General features: G+C 39.9%; 2 protein-coding genes across 3 annotated transcripts in view; one reads left to right on the forward strand and one right to left on the reverse strand.

Annotated features, from left to right (window-relative positions):
* The first annotated feature begins 725 nt into the window (after positions 1-725).
* Positions 726-14496, forward strand: brd7 (bromodomain containing 7). Its single transcript, XM_030719402.1, has 17 exons — positions 726-862; positions 1235-1428; positions 1528-1621; positions 1711-1768; positions 1914-2058; positions 3858-3968; positions 5224-5393; positions 6097-6211; positions 7360-7435; positions 8286-8393; positions 8485-8620; positions 10668-10779; positions 10903-10950; positions 11623-11704; positions 13014-13157; positions 14064-14204; positions 14302-14496. The coding sequence occupies exons 1-17, from the start codon at positions 814-816 to the stop codon at positions 14364-14366; spliced, it is 1848 nt and encodes a 615-aa protein (XP_030575262.1). The 5' UTR covers positions 726-813; the 3' UTR covers positions 14367-14496.
* Positions 14497-14517: 21 nt separating this feature from the next.
* adcy7 (adenylate cyclase 7) overlaps positions 14518-19418 on the reverse strand; it is a 33289-nt gene continuing 28388 nt past the window's right edge. Inside the window, exons 24-26 of one of the 2 annotated variants that reach the window (XM_030719414.1) lie at positions 19190-19304; positions 16255-16379; positions 14518-15805 (exon numbers count right to left, since the gene is read on the reverse strand). In XM_030719414.1, coding sequence (XP_030575274.1) covers positions 15659-15805; positions 16255-16379; positions 19190-19304 — 387 coding nt within the window. In that variant the 3' untranslated portion in view covers positions 14518-15658. The remainder of the gene's footprint in view (positions 15806-16254; positions 16380-19189; positions 19305-19418) is intronic. The other variant, XM_030719418.1, reaches the window with a different exon arrangement.

Here is a 19418-nt window from a genome sequence, read left to right on the forward strand (position 1 = left end):
GCAGTTGTCTGGTGTCTTTTGAAAAGCTCTAAAAACTAATCTTGATGTAATGAGAGTAAAATTGAAAGCCTGCATTATAAACTTGGCATTGAGTTTGACCAACTTTAGTTGCAGGAGAAAAATGAATAAAAGAAGTCATTCCATTGCATTGTGGGAAATTTAGGATCCAGTATTGTTGCTGTTTAACATACACAAGGAAACAAAAAAAATAAAAATAGAAAACAGGAAACATCAAACTGCTAATCTAGGTTTTTCTACTATTGTGTCATTTGCGAATTTCCTGGTTTCATAAAGGGGGAATATTACATTTCTAAGCCATGGATTTTCCCTTAATGGATGTGTTTATGCTCACAGTACTGCTGCTGGACATGTCCTCCAAACATCTTGACCTTTTGTCTTATCCATACATTAAAGGAGAGGAGACATCTGGCATTTACTTGACTCAAGCATGTTGAATTATCAAAAAAACTAACCCAGTGTGGCTTAGAGGTGCTCCTTGTATATGGCTCAAGAGCATTTTAGCTGGCAATGATTTAATCTACTCGCTCCAGTTCAACGATTGTTGTCATAAAGATCCGTAATGCAAAGGGACAGTTGTGCAGGTCTGGGGCCATGACTGAAGATTATTTCAAAGGTTGTGTCGCCTCCTCCCGGCTGAAAAGGGGGCTTGTACCCATAGACAGTATGGAGTGTTACCACCGCCGCATCGACAGGTGGCGCTGCAAGTGTACGTCCGTCTGGTGAATTACTGCTTCCGCCAACACAGAGATCAGACAGAGCCACTGGCGGGCGGTGCTGGCTTAAACACAGACAATGGGCAAGAAGCACAAAAAGCACAAGTCCGAGAAACACGGATATGAAGGTATTTCATTCCACACAGTTCAACTGCTTATCAGAATAAACTATTTTTAGATTTTAAACGAGCTTGAAGCTCCCGTTTTGTGCATTGTGGTACTGTTAGCACGACAAACAAAGCGAACTAGCTTATTGCTAAACTATCTACCTGACTTATTTATAATATATGGACATCTATACATGTTTCTGCCAGTTTCTTTTACATTTAAAAAATAATACCGGGGCAGTGATTTGAGAACACAATACAATCATCGCTAACAGCTACGACTTGCGTTACTTGTTAGCGGCTATTGTTTCTACTAGCATCCCTGTGCTTTCGTTTGTTGTCATTGCTGTCACACACCGTTATCTAGATATTGACCAATATTCGCATATGCAGAATACGGAGACAGGCCGCTGAAGCTGGTGCTGAAAGTGTCTGGAAACGAAGTGACCACGGGAAGCTCGAGCCTTGACACTTTTTATGACGAACAGCCGGCTGACTTTGACAAACCCAAAGACAAGAAAAAGAAGAAGAAAAAGGATAAAGAGAGGAGCTTTGGGTCACCAGAGGACGAAAAGGGGAAGAAGAAGGTAAAGATCATATCTGTTGATATAGTGTAGCACATGAAGGTAAATATTTAAAAAGGGTACTTTGTGTGGATTTAATGTATTTTTTTTTTTTAATGGTAGGTGACTAAGAAGAAAAAAGGACAGGATGCCGATGGCGATGATGACCGGGAGCAGAGTAGGACTCCTATACGTTCAGAGCTCGATAAACTGGAAGGTAATCTTAAAAATATCCCCAATTAGTACCAACACTTATTCTCAAACTTTACAAATATTATCGCTGTTTTATTTTGCTTTTTCTCACAGAAAAAGAACAGACTCCTCTGCAGGAAGCTTTGAATCAGCTCATTAGGCAGCTCCAAAGGTGCAGCATTTATCACTTATTGATTAGGGCTAATTGTACATCTGTAATTGTGTTTTTTTATATTTGCAGAGTAGTTTAGTAGCATCTAACCTCAATAATTTATTATTGGTCTTGCGACTAAAAACTGTTTGCGTCTCCTCTGCAGGAAAGATCCCAATGCATTCTTCTCGTTTCCGGTGACAGACCTCATTGCTCCTGGTTACTCTTCAGTTATAAAGCGTCCAATGGACTTCAGTACGATGAAGGACAAAGTAAAGAAAGAGTGCTACCAGTCCCTGGATGAACTCAAGGTACCAGAATGTATTATTAGCAGATGTACTGTTGCATTCAGAGCTGGGCTGGATACTGGGGCCAGAAATGTTATTACAATTTAAATATATGTGTGTGTGTATATATGTATGTATGTATGTATGTATATATATATATATATATATATATATATATATATATATATATATATATATATATATATATATATATATATATATATATATATATGTGTATATATGTATATATATATGTGTGTGTGTGTGTATGTGTGTGTGTATATGTGTGTGTGTGTATATATGTATATGTGTGTGTGTGTGTGTATATGTGTATATATATGTATATATGTATATGTATATATCTCTGTCTATCTGTCGTCTCTCTTCTCTCTGTCTCTGTCTGTCTGTCTCTCTCTCTCTCTCTCTCTCCTCTGTCTCTCTGTCTCTCTCTCTCTCTCTCTCTGTCTCTCTGTGTCTCTCTCTCTCTCTCTCTCTCTCTCTCTCTCTCTCTCTCTCTCTCTCTCTCTCTCTCTGTCTGTCCTCTCTCTCTCTCCTCCTCTGTATGTCTGTCTCTCTCTCTCTCTCTGTCTGTCTCTCTCTCTGTCCTCTCTCTCTCTCTCTCTCTCTGTCTGTGTGTCTCTCTCTCTGTCTTTTTTGGTCCTCTTCGTCCTTCCTGCTTTCTTTCCACGATTCCCGGCCCCGTCTGTTGAGTTCAATTGAGTAGCTTCCTGCATTTTCCAGATGTTAAACAGGGTTATTGTGTTGCGTGTTTTTGATGATAGGTAGTTTCACTGCACTGCTTTGTTTTTGGTCAAACTGCTAAAACTGAGTGACCTTTTTTTTGTCAAATATGTCTCCGTTTAACATTTGCAGAATGCAAATATGCACAAAATGCATAACCTCTTGCACATTTATTGAACTTTTGTTATGTTTAATTAGGGTAGAGAGACATAGTGGGAAAATTTGTAGAGAGGCTCTTAACCTGGGTACTAATTCTTTGAAGAAGTAGCTGATAGTCGTATAGGAGTATCACAATAATGAGCCTGAAATTTTTATGCTCAAATTTTTGCCATCCATAACTCAAGATTTCAAGAAAATAAAAAATTTTGCATTATATCTGCCAGTCAGGAAGCTCTGTGAAGGTACTTCATTTCCTTGTTACCCAGAAGCAGAATGTATCAGTTGTCTACCAGTTCGACATGAAAACATTGAATCTATACCTTTATGCGGTTGTCATTTACTGGAAGGTATTCAAAGCTTATTAACTTGAAATTTTTGAGATGCCAAATTCGAAATTTTGACTTAGTAACTCGAATTTCCAGTTATGAATTGCTTTTTTATTTTTCTTCTTTCAGTGGTGGAAACAAGCATCCATATGATGTACATCAGCACAACTTGTAATTAGTGGATATTCTTGATCACCACCTAGTGGTTCAGCAGATAAAAGACACAACACCCAGTTAGCCTCATGGGCTTAAAACAGCCACGTGACCTTGAGACACTCCTCATCTATAGCACGCCCAAGCTGTAGCACGGCTCGCCCGCGGCACGCCTGGACATGTACCAGGGTGTGAGGTCCCTCACGTCGCTGCTTGCAGCTTTAATTTTGAATGTTTTCTTGCCCTGTCTTTATGTGGAATAGGGATACATTTGGTTGTGGTTGTTACTCAGAAAACTAGAATAATGAAGCAAAACTCTTTAACAAGAATAATCTTTGTCCTGAAGACCACATTTAGACACATTTTTAATGTGCTTTAATTCACAAAAGCTATTTTCTTTGTCATACTGTCAAATGTTTGACATCACATGTGTCATTGTTACAGGTGGATTTCAGGATTATGTGTGAAAACGCCATGATTTACAATAAACCTGAGACAATCTACCATAAAGCAGCTCGGAAACTGTTACACTCCGGAATGAAGATCCTGAGCCAGGTATCGTCAACTCAGACCGTAATTTTCTTTGTCCTCTTTTTCTTGTGGGTAATTCAGGCTAACAGTGTTTTACAAATTAAGAAGCTTTATTTCAAAACAGTGTACTCTTCATAGCCTGAAAACAAAAAATAACTATTTTAGATTATTTCAAATTTACAGAGCCCCGCAAGGGACATTGGAGGAAAAAAAGATGTACTTTTGTGAGATCCGCACCGTACAGATCAATTTGTGTGTGTAAATTTTTTCATAAAGCCTAATGTGTCACAAACTTGGTGATAATTTTAAAGTTGTAAAGGCAACTGACAGATGCACATGAAAAGTGAGTTACAATCATGGAGCTAAAAAAAATAAGAAGTGTCTGACCCTCTGAAAAAATGCTGCCCACACTTGCCTCATGTTGTAGCCTGATGTGTACCTTTCCAGAAATGTGGCTAAATGTTGTGGAAACACAGATCTTCATCAGGTCTGTTTAGAAGAACTATGCGGTGTAAAGTGAGGATGTCGGCTATCACAAGGATAACCTGTGTAAAACAAAATGTAATGGGTGGGAATTGTATTTAGCTTGGTCACAAAGCTAATGCAGTTAGCTTCTTGAATTGTCAGCTATGGAAATCTTCATAGCTCTAACAGTTTCCATTTGGTTCTCAAGTCGTCGCTCTTTCCTGCACTCTTGGTCTGCACTTTTTTTAATCTTGAAGTTCAACATGATCAGCTCCGTTTCACTCATGATAGCAGAGCAATGCAGACACATCAGTGCATAAGTAAAATTGGTAACAATGGTAGCACTTGCTGATGTAAAGGCTCTGCAGTTAATCAGCTTTAAAGATGTTCTCAGGTTAGTCAATCAGTACCATACCGATACCAATCAATACCATGTCCAAACAGTTTGAATTCCAAAGTCAAATTCGTTTGACCAGTGTTTTAGTTGTGTACCATGCCCTGATTTACTTTATGAAATGGGCAGGTATATGGTTCACGATACACATGTAGTGTAATCACTAACTGTGCCCAGGCATGGCGTGGTCTGTGCTTCTGAAAACAGCCCCGGTTAACCACAAAATAGATCAGGCTGCTGTGACCGGAAAAAAGCAACAGTTGGGGGCAGCAGATAGCCACAAACTCAGCACCATCAGTACCACAGACAGTTTTCTTCTCTTCAGTTATTTGCTTTTCTTTCTTAAATCCAAGTAAAATGCCTTTTTTTGTTTGTTTGGTTTTTTTTTGACACCCCCCCCCCCCCCCCCCCCCCCCCCAGGAAAGGCTGGACAGCCTGAAGCAGAGCATAGATTTCATGGCTGGCCTTGACCCTTCTGCTAAAAAAACATTGAAATCTGAGGAACAACCGAGCACTAGCCTGGACCAGAACAAGGAGAGACCTGCACCCACGGACAGCAGCGAGAGGTCACAGACACCCAGCACACCCAGGTGCTTTTACATGTTGACTTTACACACGTGTCCTTAAGTGTAGCTTGGTGAGCCCAGACTGTAATTTAGAGAGGGATTTTTAACAATACTAACGACCATACTGTCAATATTTTAACCCGTTAACAGCAGAAGGGTTCACGTTTGTATGAGCTGGACTGAGAAATCAGAAATGCAGCATTTGAGTGGAAACAGTTTCTCCTCAGTGCACAGCGTTGGCTCCTGTGAGTTTGTTTTTCCTCTGATTCTCAAGTCCGGAAGGTTTTTCACTGTGGAGCTGGAGGCTGAGAATGTGGGGAATGCCTGACAGCATGCTGGGGCTTGTTTTCTCTTGGTTATATATGTATGTGTTTTAACTTAGTGATGTAATAGCAGAACCTGAACAGTGACATTACGCATTTTTTTTTTTTATGACTCCCCATAAGAGGAAGAGCCTCAGAAAGCTATGCTGTTTTTCATTCAGCTGCCTTTTATCTCACAAAGAGACCGGGTCTGAAAATCTTGATGATGTTCGTTGACGTCAGCAAAAGCTTACAGGTAGATTATCAGAGGAATGAAAGCAAAATGTGGGCGTAGAATGAAAAAACTCCCGCAGATTTCCTCTGTGCTGTGTGTATGCTTTTTTTTTTTTGGTGTTGCCACAAAGTACATTCATGGTCAGAGTGTCTCATCATTTGGCATCTTTCAATTTGCTTTTCATTTGCAGACAAGATAAGGACTCTAAGGACGAAGCAGCAAAAGCAGAGAAAGAGCTTGAGGAAATACGCAAGGTCATTGAGGAGTCTGGAGGAAAGCTTTCCAACAGAGTGCTGCAGTCTGATGTGAGAAAGCAGGGTTAAACGCAAGAACAATTTTTCAAACTGATACATCTGATCTTTCAAATCATAATCTTCAAATGAAATCACACCAGTAAACGTCCCATTCTCTTCTAAATCAGTTTGTGGAATGACTCACACTTAAACAATTGTCACTGATTTAGACACAATTTGCAAAACTCTAAACACGTTCTCGCGCAGTAAAACATTATTTTGCACCATGGTTCACTTGTGATGCAAAATGGTAACCATGGGATGTTAAACTGATATACAGCACAGATGTAATTTCTAAAGCACAGCAACTCAAAACCTGCGAATGTAATTTAAGTCAGTTCAGAGTGCGTTGCCGGCAAGGGTGTGTTGAAGGTTGAATTTAATAATTGAATGAAATGTTGTGAAGGGCACAGGAGGAAGACCTAGAAGAGCGAGATGAAGAAAATTTCAAATTACATAAGAAAAATAAGACATATATACAACCTGTGAGATTTCCATTAGTTGTAAATCATACATGTAATTGTTTTTTTTGTCCTCAGTGAGTGAGGAAAGTAAGGCAAAGTGAACCAACTGATCACAGCAGATCCTCGTTTGTCTCCATAACGTTGAATCGAGATATACTGATGTTTCACTAAATCTCCTTTTATGTATAAAACAGACGAGGGGTGGAAGACCCTTTTCTGTTTTGTTTCTTTTACTTCACATTTTTGTAGAATTACAGAACAGCTGCAACAGGTTGGAAAGACTGGAGTTACATGTCCTGGACTCTGTGTTTTTAATTTTGTGATGTGGAGCGTTATCAGTACTCAGTAATGTTATTATGTTTACATGCTGTGTGTGCACTCTGAAGACCACAGAGATTCAGAGCACAGATAAAAGTGCTTTGCTGTGTTTGTTTTACCAAAAGAGTTTTGGGAATCTAGATTGAAAATTAGGCTTTGTGTTTAGAGTTTTAAAAAAAAAACAGTTTAAATTATATCCATTAAACTATATCTTCTGGAGACAGCGTTGTAGACTGAGTGATGGTTATTTATCTGATATCCATTATGTCTTTTCTAATTCTTTAACTACAGTATGACAATGTAATAATTTTTCATGCTAAAAGTTATTTTTATTCCTCTGCCACTGAGCTTTGGTTTTACAATTTGTGTTTTTAATAGTTGGAGTTTGCAAGACGGAAGTCAGATGGCTCCACCACTCTGGCTATCCTCAACCCAGCAGATCCGTCCGCAGGAGGTGAGACCATTTTGGAACCATAAAAGAACTCAAACAATTAGACCAATCATTGATTAGTTAAAAGTATATTAACTGACAGCTATTATCATCGTTAGTCTGTCACAATGGCGGATGCTCATATTGAACATGGTTGAAGTTTCATATAACGAGTTTGTCTCCTTTACAGTTAATCCTATGAGCCAAAAGCTCCGGCTTCAGGCTGACAGTTTTTTCTGGTCTTGAATCTGTATTATGTGAAAGAGAGGGGGTATCCTGATATGGTCATCTCTGTGAGCACAGAAGCCCCACTGGCTGTTCAAACCTTCTGTTTATGAGGGGCGCCCAATCAGAAGGATAAAGGCTTAAAGAAAGCGGAGCTGAAATGGCCTGTTTTACTGTGGAACTATACTTCTGTGTTAAATCTATGCCATAACTGTAAACTCTTCTGAAGCCCTGCACCTCCATAGAAGAGTAACTACCTGTCTTTGTCAGTGCAGCCCGCACAGGTATAAATGCTGGCAACAGCATTGGCCACCTGTGTAGGATATGTCGTAGGCTCCACAGATTTACTGCGAAAGTTGAAATCAAGCTGAGGGGCTGTACCACTCATGCAAAGTTCAACAATAAAAATATAGAGCTGGAAATGAGCATAATATGTGCACCTTAAATATAAACATTTTATACACAAAGAAGAGAAAATCTGTTTAATTTACCTTCTATAAAACTTCCATAAACCATGACTGGGAAATTTTAATGGTCATTAGTTTTTACAGACATATTAAATAATAATTGATAATCAGCAGACTGACTGAAAATGAAAAAAATGTCTGGTTGCAACTATAGACTGAAAATATAGTGTTTGCTGTTGCAGATGTGGGTTATTGTCCCGTGAAACTCGGCATGATGTCCAACCGCCTGCAGAGCGGTGTGAACACTCTGCAGGGCTTCAGGGAGGACAAGAGGAACAGGATCACTCCAGGTTCAGCTCCACCTTTATGTTTCTGCACATCGTTGATGTCATGGACTCATATGGAAGATAATAAGTTGCCTGTGTGTGGCACTTTCCACAGTGTCCTACATGAATTACGGGCCATTCACCTCCTACGCCCCAACTTACGACTCCAGCTTTGCCAACGTCAGCAAGGAAGATTCTGACCTTACCTACTCTTTCTATGGAGACGAGTCCAGCCTGCAGGGCTCAGACAGGTATGTACAGCGTGACCATGGAAGGACTCGAGCTCGGTGGCTTTTACGCAAAACATCAACGGAGGCATTCCTCACTGATTAGTTTCCAGATGTTCCTCTTTTTCCACTGCGTTGCTCAGTCAGGAGGAGGTCAGCTGTAGGCTGAGCCTCAGCGTGACTCAAACCCTTCATCACTTCTTACACTGCAGTTTCAGCTTGTTTTTGTTTTATTCTCTCACAGAGTTCATGTTCATAACAGATTGCTGCATTCTGTGGAGCTTAAATTTTTCAGTATTAAACAGGGCTAGGGAATATAATCACGTTTTATTTTCTAAAAGTTCACACTCGCTCATGGAAGTAAAAGCCAGAAGAAGGTTTGAGTAGGTGAAGTTACATGGGGCTCATCCCAGGGTGAAGGCTGCGGCCAGTGGAGACCAGCAGTTATCCATGTGAGATGGGCTTCATAATCAAAATTTGTTTCTTTTTTAATTGAATTTCATTTGTCCATGTGGTTTATAGATGAAGTTCAATACTATCTATATATAAAATCTTGAAACTAACTCAAAGTTAGTTATTAAATGCAAGATGCTTCTAAAACAGGGGGTGGGTGAGACTGCAGATGTCACAGTATGGCGACCATGAACCAGGTTTAAAGTTGATGAATAATCACATTAATTGAGTCTCCATTATCGCCATATTCTACCAGCCCTAATATTAAATAAGTTATAAAATAAAAAAGAGTGACATTAATTAACTGGTCACATACAAAATTACATTACATCATTTTTCTCACCTTTAGTCAGCTTTTCATTGTATGTGCAGCATTGTCTTGTCTTGAGTCACTCCTCATTTTCTGTATATTTTGCTGTTAAGAGCCAGACTTCTTGTAACTTTTTAAAGTGATCTTGAGCAGTAGTTCTTTCTGAAGGTCTTTTAAAGTTTTTCTTTGGACGTTGGCTGCTCGTTTTTAGTCCTGTCCTTGTATCTAAACATTTTCAGAGAAATGTTTTTTTTGTTTGTTTGAACCACTTACTACTGACCTATGAATGAGTCAAGCAAAAAAAGGCACCTGAAGGGATGAGCCAGTGTTGTGTCTTCACATAATAGACAACTTAGCACAGAGCCAGTGTTTAATTGTATCTTTAGGCACTTTGCTACCAACAGCCTGTTGCAAAAGCACATCATTTTAACCCATTTCTTTAGTCGAACCCAAGAAAAATGCAAGAGATAACACAATTTAATGGAAGCCTGAAAGATTTGCTTAAGAGATAGGAAGAAGCTGAGCAAAAGACCTGGCACAGGACCTGAGAGATGCATCTGGAAAGCCTCATCAGAAATGGTCTTAGTGGCTGTCAGAAGCCATTTTAAAGGAAACGGAGAAAAGGCTGAGATATGCCAAACTGCACAAGAACTGGAGTGAAAAAAAAAATCAGTGGCAACAGGTCTTATGGAGTGATGAATCCATATTTGAAATTTTTGGTACAAATCATCAGTGTGTTCAGCAGAGGATTACAACAGTGAGTGTCTACAGCCATCTGTAAAATCCAGTGGAGGCTCTTTGGTGGTTTGTGGCTGCATTTTAGTCAGTGGTATCGAGAATCATGTCATAATTGATTGAATTATGAACACAGAAAAGTACCATCAGATTTTGGTGCACCATGCAGCTCCAGCATGACGATGATCCCAAATGTATGTTTGCACATTTCAAGAACTCTCTGCACAAATTATAAAGAAATGAAAGGTGGCATAAGACTTTTGGACAGTACTGTATATATTTAGCTTATTGTTTCTGCTCGCTTATTGTCTCTCTTTTCCCGTTAATGGAGTTAATGCAGTATGACTTTATTTTCAGATTTATGAAAATGTGTAATTACCATTAGTAGCATGTTCTCACTCAGCTGGCTGTGTAGGAGGCGCAGTTATTTTTCCACCAATTCACCAAGAGTGTTGATATCAACTACTTCTCATTAGTCTCAGTCAACAGAGTGATTCAGAGTTTTGCACTGCTGCTGCATAGGAAATAATAATAGTAAATTTGTGTTTGTTTGTTTGCTTACTTGTTTGGCAGCTTGTCAGAGTTCCTGGCCAAATCAGAAGAGTATGTGTACAAACTGGCAGACAACCTCTTGGATGCGATGACAAACGGAGAGCATTCAAGAAGCCTGAAGGAGGCTGAGCCAGTAAGCTTTTTCTCTGATGTCTTTCTGTTTGTTTGTTTTTTATTAGTATTATTATTATTTCAGGACAGTAAAGAATAAACTAAATAAATGTCGGGGGCTTTTTTTGTCATTTTTTTTCTCCAGCATGTAGAGGACCTGTCGAATACACAAGAGGACAAGAATGGCATGGAGGTGAGAGAATCTAGAGATGAAACCCCAATTAAAAACGTGCAGAGTATAATAGAAATGTGCGTGAGGTGTCGAGTGACAAATTCCAGTGTTTGCTATGTAACACAAAACCAGATCCGCTCACCCTCATCAGTACTGCTTTTGAGGCTGCTGCTGTTCAGAGTAAAGCACATCACGTGTTCCTCCATTATACCCCGTGGATTTAATTTGTGTTATAGATGGCCTCGGCTGATGACTGCTGTGTCCACCAGCTGTGTCAACATAGCAGGGGCCTGGCGTTAGGATGGAAAGAACATTCCCCTTTAAAACACAGCGGTGTTACTTGCTCAATGCCCGCTGTCGGAGAATTTTGAGAGGACTGCGTTTCCCTCCACTGCCCGCTGGCTGTGACGCTGAATCACTCCTCAGAGCAGTGGAGGAAACCAGAGCACGGGCCCCACCGTCAGGCACACAGCGGCCCTCTGTGTTCGCTGTTTGCTGTTCTTGGCCACCCTCCAGTTTGCTCTCATCCCCTGCTCGGGTGTTGTAGCTTTTGATTAGGTCTCATTTTTATTGGAGTGAAGAAGCAGCATGACAAAAGAGGCTTCGAAAGGCCTTGATGTTCCCTTGATATGCATTGTGGAATGCATTTTTCTAATCTAACTAATCATGTTGTTTCCCTTCTGTCTTTGGTAGGTAGCTGAACCCCAAGCATCCGACAGATTGGATTTCCTGCGCTCTGCTGCAGGCCTGCAGATGACAGAGGAGCTCTCTGGGGGTAAAACATCTGACTTTTGTTCTACATTTAAAGTTGCAGCTAACCACATCTTCAAGTCATGTTGAATTTGGTTCCTTTAGAAAGGACCTCAGAAGGCAGTAGAAGCAGGTCATAAATACTTTGTCTTGCCATAAACCAAAACATTTTTGTTCCTTTGTTTTTGCAGCAAGTTTTATTTCAATTACTTTTTCAGCTTTCAGCGATGAAAACAAGATAATGAAGATAAAACACTTATTGTACTGTATTCTGTTTCACAATGGTACTGTTGTTTTGTCATTCAGTACCTCCACTTTATTCTTCTCTCACTAAAAGCCCAAATTAACCCCTTCAAGGGCATATTTAATTCATCTTTTGTCATGTCGCCATGTCCCTGTCGCTAACTCTGAAGAAAAATCTGTTTAAACAAGTTTTTAGGTTTGAAAAATAGTTTTTTCAGAGTCAAAGTCAAATCAAGTAATTGTGACCTTAATATTTGACCAAAAATGCTGCTGAACTTTCCAAGTTAGAGCATTTAAATAACACATCGAAAGCCGCTTCCAGCTATCAACATGTCAACATATCAGCTGAGCCAGGCTCTGCCTGAGGTCACTTCCTGTAAAGTCACATTTTATATTAGGTGTAACAATTCTTCAGAAACATGTTCAGTGAATGACAAAGAAAGGGAGAGCAATGCTTTTTACAACAGGGTCACTTGATTTTTTTTTTTGATGGTATAACAATCAAAAAGTGATTCATTTGCCTTCTTAGTGGTATTAATTTTACCTCAGCAGAAACATTTATAATGCCTTGTCTTGGATGACGGGAAACGAGAGTTGAGGCAGTACATGCAGCTAAAGAGCCCGTCTCATACACTGGATGAGAAAAGATACATGTGCCCAGGGATATGACCAAAAATCTCTATCATGGTACTTTTAAAAATTCTGTTGGTTTCATGGCATTATTAGAATAACGAATATCAGTTCTGCCCAAGTATGCCTTTATATACAGTACCAGTTTGGACACACTCGCCCGTGTCCAAACTTTTGACTGGTACTGAAAGTGGACATTGGCTCATTGTAATGTCTAAAGCATTTTGCGTGACTTATTGGTCATCCATCATCCTGTTATGTATCCTTTGAGATCTTTCTAAGGTTTTTCTCCCTCCAGCTTTCTGCACCTTTGGGTATTGGTGTAATAGAAGAACTGAGGGGTCTGTGTCAGGGTTCAGAAACAGTGGCTGTATTGTGTTAGGAGTGACGGGCATGGGGGGTTTCCACAAGGTAACTGGAGGAAGTATTTACTCGCTGTGTGTTGTCCCTCCCTCACACAGAAGCCCTGCACTTCCAGCAGAAATTGGACGAGACTACAAAGCTCCTGCGCAACTTGCAGGAAGCTCAGAAGGAACGTCTGAGCGCCAAGCAGCCACCAAACATGATCTGCCTGCTGGCCCCGACTGCCAAGGAGCTGGAGCTGGGTAAGAGCCTCGCAGTGCATGGGTTTCTTTATTCCTCCACTCAAGCCGTGGCCACCAGCTGTAGACCTCTAACAACACTTCATTTACCTCTGTAGCTTCCATCCTTCACAGGTGTGGTAGACACTGGACTGATTCAGATCACCATGGACCTCCTTCCCAGACTGTTTTCTTTAAAGCAGTGAACCCAGAGGGACTTAAAAAAAAAAAAAAAAAAAGCTTTATTTTGATGGAATGTGTGCAGAATTTTTATGCTGAATGGCATCTAATTTAGACGTCACGAGCACTTTTATTACAGCAAACCAGTCAATGTAAAATGCAAAAAAAAAAAAACCTCAGGGCCATATTTAAAATTAGTCTGCTTTTCAGTGGGACGCCTCTTTGTGTTTACCCAGTAAAACGGTCTTAGGTCTCCATCAAGCACGATTCACATGTATGCGTTTAAGGTGTCTGCGCTCTCGCCTCGCATTCATTTAGGACGAGGTGCCTTCATGAATTGCTGAACTAAATTGTCACATGCTGCTCGCACTGAAAACTTAAGTGTTAGTCTCCTGGTATGCCGGCACAGGTAACAACCAGCTGATCCAAGCAAAGTTGGGCAGAGCATAAATAAGTAATCTGCAATTTGTTGTGACAAACTTTTTTTTATATAAACTGTATTATATTATCTTAATAAATAGTGAAAATTAGTAGGGAAATCAGTTTTGCCTTCAGACATACAAAACAAACAAAACATAGTCCCATGTATCACATTTTAAATCACCAAATATCGGTCTTAAAAATCCTATATTGGTCGGATTCTGGAACTTACTAACAAGCTGAGGGAGGGGCTTTGAGAATCACCATTTTACTTTGTCACATCAGAAAATATCAACACTAACATTGGTGTTCGTCGTCCTCCCTTTACAGCTGAGAAGGTGACATCAAACTTGGCTGCGCTGACTGGTCAGGTGGCCCCGTGTGATGTCAGCAGCATCTATGGCATCAGGAAGGCCATGGGCATTGCTGCCCCTCCAGACCCATCGGAGCCCTTCATAGACCTCACCACAGGTACAAGGCATCTTCACTGAAGTTAACGTGTGTGAAATGCAGTATTCGGCCTTACGAAAACAGAACATTTTAGACAAGAAGTTTTCCTCGTTTTCAGTGCAGGAGACGGCCGAAGTCATGGAGACCAGTTATCCAGATGTGGGTCCGGTCATCGCTGTGTAATGAAATCCCAGCCACACTCATTCAGTGTAATAACTTACGTTTTGTACAAAAGGTGCTTTTTGTGTTACATTTGTATGCATTTCAACCAGAAAACCTTTTTTTTTTTGTAATTAAAAGCAAACAAACCCTGGCTCTGGTATAATGCTGCGTGACAAACTGCAGACTTTAGAAAACATTTATTACATTCTGTAACTGTACAAAGGTCAATGTCACATTTGTTCACAGAAAGGCCAGTACATTGTTGTTATTATTATCATTATTGTTAATATTATGTAACCACAATTACAGACAAAATGTTGGTCTCAGAGGATAAGGCCACAAGACAAGTTTCAGAGGCACAGAAAGCAATCCACATCAGGTTAAGTGGTCTCTGAGCTGGGGCCAGAAAAAACATTCACAGCAGGCAGGTTGTTAGATCACACAGACCGAGGACACCAAAGAGAGCGTCACAGATACCCTTCATCACAGCATATATGGAGAGAGGCAGGCAAAGACGCCTAAAAATTGCTCTCTTATCCGAGCAGATTAAAACACTTACACAGATGGCATACATAAACAAAGTACATATCTTTTAATATTAAATGGTTGTTCCTAAGGCCAAACAGCACAGCTGGAAACCCTAAAAGGTCACATGAAGAGCATAAAGTTATGTAAACCTAATCTTAATCTGCTTTAGGATTTGCAGTTTGGCCACAAAGTAGAGACACTAGGATTTTAGTTCTGTAGATGGGAGCAAGAAATGTTTTTCTGTCTTCTGTACGGGTGGTTTCTGGCATTGAAACAGCTTAACACTTTTATGTCTGGCTCATTACACAGTAACATAGCAGAGTTTCCATCACCTCTCAAACAAGTTTCAGATTCAATTCAGATTCATACAGAATCCATTTTTTTCTCTTTTTTAAAAGGACCAAAATCCATCCAGTGTGGAGTGGTCTCGCAAAATATTGACATTTGGATTTAGTACAATACAATACAATTTTTTTTTTCTATCACGTAAAATTAGAGACATTGGGAGGGGGGGGTGCAAAAGTGACTAATCACTTATATCGACATGTTTGTGAATAGAAAAAGATGGTGATTGTACATACTGACCATCTCCTCAGACATCTGCGCTCACCATGGAATGCTGAATGCAACCTCCACCACGCAGCAAAAAAAGTAGTTCCTTTAAAATCCTTAATTTAAGCAACATCACAGGAATGCAGCTGTGTTACAGTCAGGTCAGCCTTTGTGGCAAACAGGAGTCTTTAAACTAGTTTGTCTCCAGTTCTTTCGGCTGTGTTGACTTGGCCTCAGCTCAGCCCCATACCTTGCTGCTTGCTCATATCGGTGCACACAAAGAAGGTTTTGAGCTCCCCTTTCCCCTTCACATTGATTAATCCTCGGCAATCGCAGGAGTAGCCCAGGTGCTGCAGCACGACAGAGGTTTCCTCCGTTACCTGAAAGTAGGCGAAGCAAACCCAAAGGAAATTACATCAGCCCAAATTCAATGTGAGACCTTCCTTGCGGCAAAAATAATTTTCAGCATTAAACAGTAGCCATCTAAGATGGCACCTTTGGGAGCAAAGTCTTTAGTGGCGGTAAAGTAATTTACATATTTTATCAAGTTAAAGCATGAATAGCTTTGGATCTGCTAGTAAATGTGTTATAGGGCAATAAAATGGTTATCTCAGGGGATGTTCTCATGGCTTGGTAAGGGCAGGAGTTGTTTATTTTTGCAGCAGTTAGGATAGAAAAAGAAAGTAAAACCTGAGTCCAGTTAGAAATTGGATCTATTGTAACTCCAGCGATAACTCTGAGATTTGCTGTATGAGAAGTGACCATTTGGCCTTTCAGAACACCTCATGAAATCCTGCTGTTTGACTCTGCTGGACTGTGCTGAACATACCTGGATCTTTCCCAGCTCCCCAGTGCTCTCCATTCTGCTGGCTACGTTGACCGTGTTGCCCCAGATGTCATACTGAGGTTTCCTCGCTCCAATTACTCCAGCTATCACTGGGCCGTGATTAATTCCTGTTGGGGGGAAAGAGAGGAAAAAAAGGACACATTAAAGTTTAACTCTAACAATTTGTTAACATGTGTATTGCTCACATGCACCATTCAAAGAACTGGTAAGACAGGATGAAAATATAAGGGCAAAAAAGAAAAGTATTTCATCCACTGAAGGATGAGACAAAAGAGGATCAGCGGTACCAGAAAAGGTGAAATATTAGGCAGAAACAAGAGCACCGCTGAGTGGGTGCCAACGCTCGGCTGTTTTGGATTCATAATGGGGGCAAAGTGCTGCAAAGTCAGTGAACAAGTCTGTGAAGTTTGATGGATCTAGCTTGAATGGTGTGCAGCTATGGCGTCAATTTGAACATCGTAGGTGAGATCGTTCTGGAGTTATTGTTTTCACAAGATTTTCTGAAAACCTGACCTTTATTTTGAGGTCAAAGTTGCCGAGATTTGAACTTGTCCAAGATTTTTATTAGATGCATCTATGGTGTGAGTTTTTGTCAAGGCCATTAGCCCACGAGACAAATTTTCTGACCCCTAATTTCTTTTAAGAAAAGCTTTCATGCAGCAGGTGCTGAACTGCTTGACTGAAAGCGTCACAGGCAATATTGTACCTGCTCTTAAAGACACGGCAATTTTAAAACCCGCAAATCCAGCACGTGGGGCTTGCTTTTGCAAATAAATCACAACCCAATGAAAATATGATAGAAACGTAAAAGTTAACAGCAATTATTGTGCGAAGATATTGTAAAGGTGTCACAACTGATCGTGTTACTGAGGGGAACCAAACTGAGAAATTCTGGGTTTTAAATAAATATAAAAAAAAAAGAAAATCTTTGGATTTGATTTAAGCTTTCTCTGACAGAAACACAAGCTTCAAATCAGCACACAGCTATTTTTACTGTTATTGGATGGATGAATTAAGATCCATCAATTTTTTGGAAAACACACCTACTGGGTTTAAATTTTATTTAAGCCTTTATAACAATATTTCTGAAATGCTTGCACTTGTTATTTTGTTTCTTGCTATTTATTATTTTAATTTTTAAAAGCAAAAATAATGTCTAATTGATCGAGTCTTTGTCAATGAGCACAACTCGAGGGGACTTGACTCAGCTGGATCCCAGCTGGTTGTATTCTGGTTATATTCCTGTAAAACAGGAACGTTGCTGACCACAAATGGTAAATGTGAATTTTTGTTAAATGTAAACAGATGTGGTTTTTGAAGATTTACCACACTTAATTGCTGTATTATCAGAAACAGATTGCATGTAATTGCCAACTTGACCCCAATCAATTGCAGACTGATATCAGATTGATAGCAGACTGACTCAGTCTCATAGCAACATTTATGGCAGGTTTTAGTGATAGTGTTGGTATGCTTGACAATCTAATTTTGCAGTAAAAAAATAACTTAAGTGAGATAACTTTATATTATTGGATAAAACATATTGACAAAGTTTAACTTTGAGGACATAATTTGCAGTTGAAAAATTGCGATAAACTGCAATATGTTACTGCAATACTCAGCATATCGCAAAATGTTAAAAATAGTAATAAGTAGCTCATCGGGCTCATGATCCATCGCAGTTCACAGGTCATTGCCAATAAGACAACAAAATGTGACTTTAACCTTGAGCACACTTTGGGTGAAGGTCCATTAGGTTATCACAAGCTTCACTAACTTCTGGCCAATGCTAGGAGGAGCAGCGATTTTTGTAAATTGTAGCTGGACAGATGCCTCCCCATGGCAGAGGCTCATTGGCCACTCAGCCAGATAGCTAAAAACAAGAACTGCTTCATGGAAAATGGGCACAAGGGCCTTTTTTTTTTAAGTTAGTCTATCTTAAAGCTGTCTGCAGTCAGCATCAACACTCCTTTTGCTGCATTATGTGTTAGCTAGCTTGTTAGTTTGATGTGTGCACAGCATGCACATCAGTGTACAGATCACAGCTACAACCAGCCGGGACAGAATTTACTCAGAACCTGAAGTTATATACAGGCCGGACTCAACGTTACAAAGGGCTAGATTTGGCCTGTGATTCTGACATGTGTCAAGAACACAAGAATCCCCCCAAAGCCTGACTGATCAACCAAAGCATCCCAAAATTTCAAAACAGACCAAAAACACTTTATTCAGAAAAAAACAAGTATTGTTTCAATTGGTAAAATTAAAAAGAACAGAAACACATGGTCAGTTGAGAATAGTAATATAATTTCAAGAGTTTTCAGAGCAGGGTATGCAGTTGAAATGCTTATATTTACATATATAATGATGTACTTTTCTAGTCTTATATGTATGTGAGGGAAGTTTGTCTGTTCTGTCATGCTTAGAGCCTATTCAACTCTACACATGATAGAAGCATTATGGAAAGCATTTTCATTAAGCTTCAGATTGTAGCTATTAAAACAGGTCAGTGGGAGAATTAATTTTGCCCCATATTATTTCTTATATAGCTTTCTTCTGTAAGATCTGTAATTCTTTTAGGGTAACTAGGAAAAAGTACTGCACCACATGAGATTGGAGTAATTTATGTGTTGCTCAGTGTGATATAAAGTAGGAACTGCTTTAAGAGCCTCAAATGTCACTTTATGTTTCTGAATTAATCATCATGTACCTCCAGGAATTTGGTGGTTATTTTTATAGGCACGAGTTTGTAACAACCTAATAATCAAGTGTCAGTGAATCCTACTGTTCACACTGCAAGAACAGTGCACGAATGCCAATCATGCACTGAGTAACCAAGGAAACCTGTGCCAGCCTTAACAGAGATGGAGGTAGCACGGTGCAGCATTTACTGAATGAAACGTTTATGCACACTCACCCACGCGAAGCCTGAAGCTATTGAAGGAATGTCTGTTGATGCCGTCCAGCTTGCCCATCAGAGCAATGGCAAACTCTACCATGATCCCTATCTGGGCGTGTTGCCGCTCTCTGTCCTAAAACACAGTCACGGTCACGTCAGTCCACAGCCTCATTATGAGGTTTGGTCATGACTTGCCTTAAAACAGTTAAAGTAGATCTGATCCAGGCCTGGCTCTGGTCTAAAGTAG

This window comes from Archocentrus centrarchus, chromosome 3 (assembly GCF_007364275.1).
Source record: "Archocentrus centrarchus isolate MPI-CPG fArcCen1 chromosome 3, fArcCen1, whole genome shotgun sequence".
In the NCBI taxonomy this organism is placed as follows: Eukaryota; Metazoa; Chordata; class Actinopteri; order Cichliformes; family Cichlidae; genus Archocentrus; species Archocentrus centrarchus.

Bases quoted from the DNA above. Each gene is read 5' to 3' on its own strand.
- brd7 (XM_030719402.1), top strand. From the start codon at position 814: ATGGGCAAGAAGCACAAAAAGCACAAGTCCGAGAAACACGGATATGAA. The intron at 1,769-1,913 runs GTGCAGCATTTA...TCTCCTCTGCAG, and splicing joins CTCATTAGGCAGCTCCAAAG to GAAAGATCCCAATGCATTCT. The intron at 6,212-7,359 runs GTGAGAAAGCAG...TGTTTTTAATAG, and splicing joins ACAGAGTGCTGCAGTCTGAT to TTGGAGTTTGCAAGACGGAA.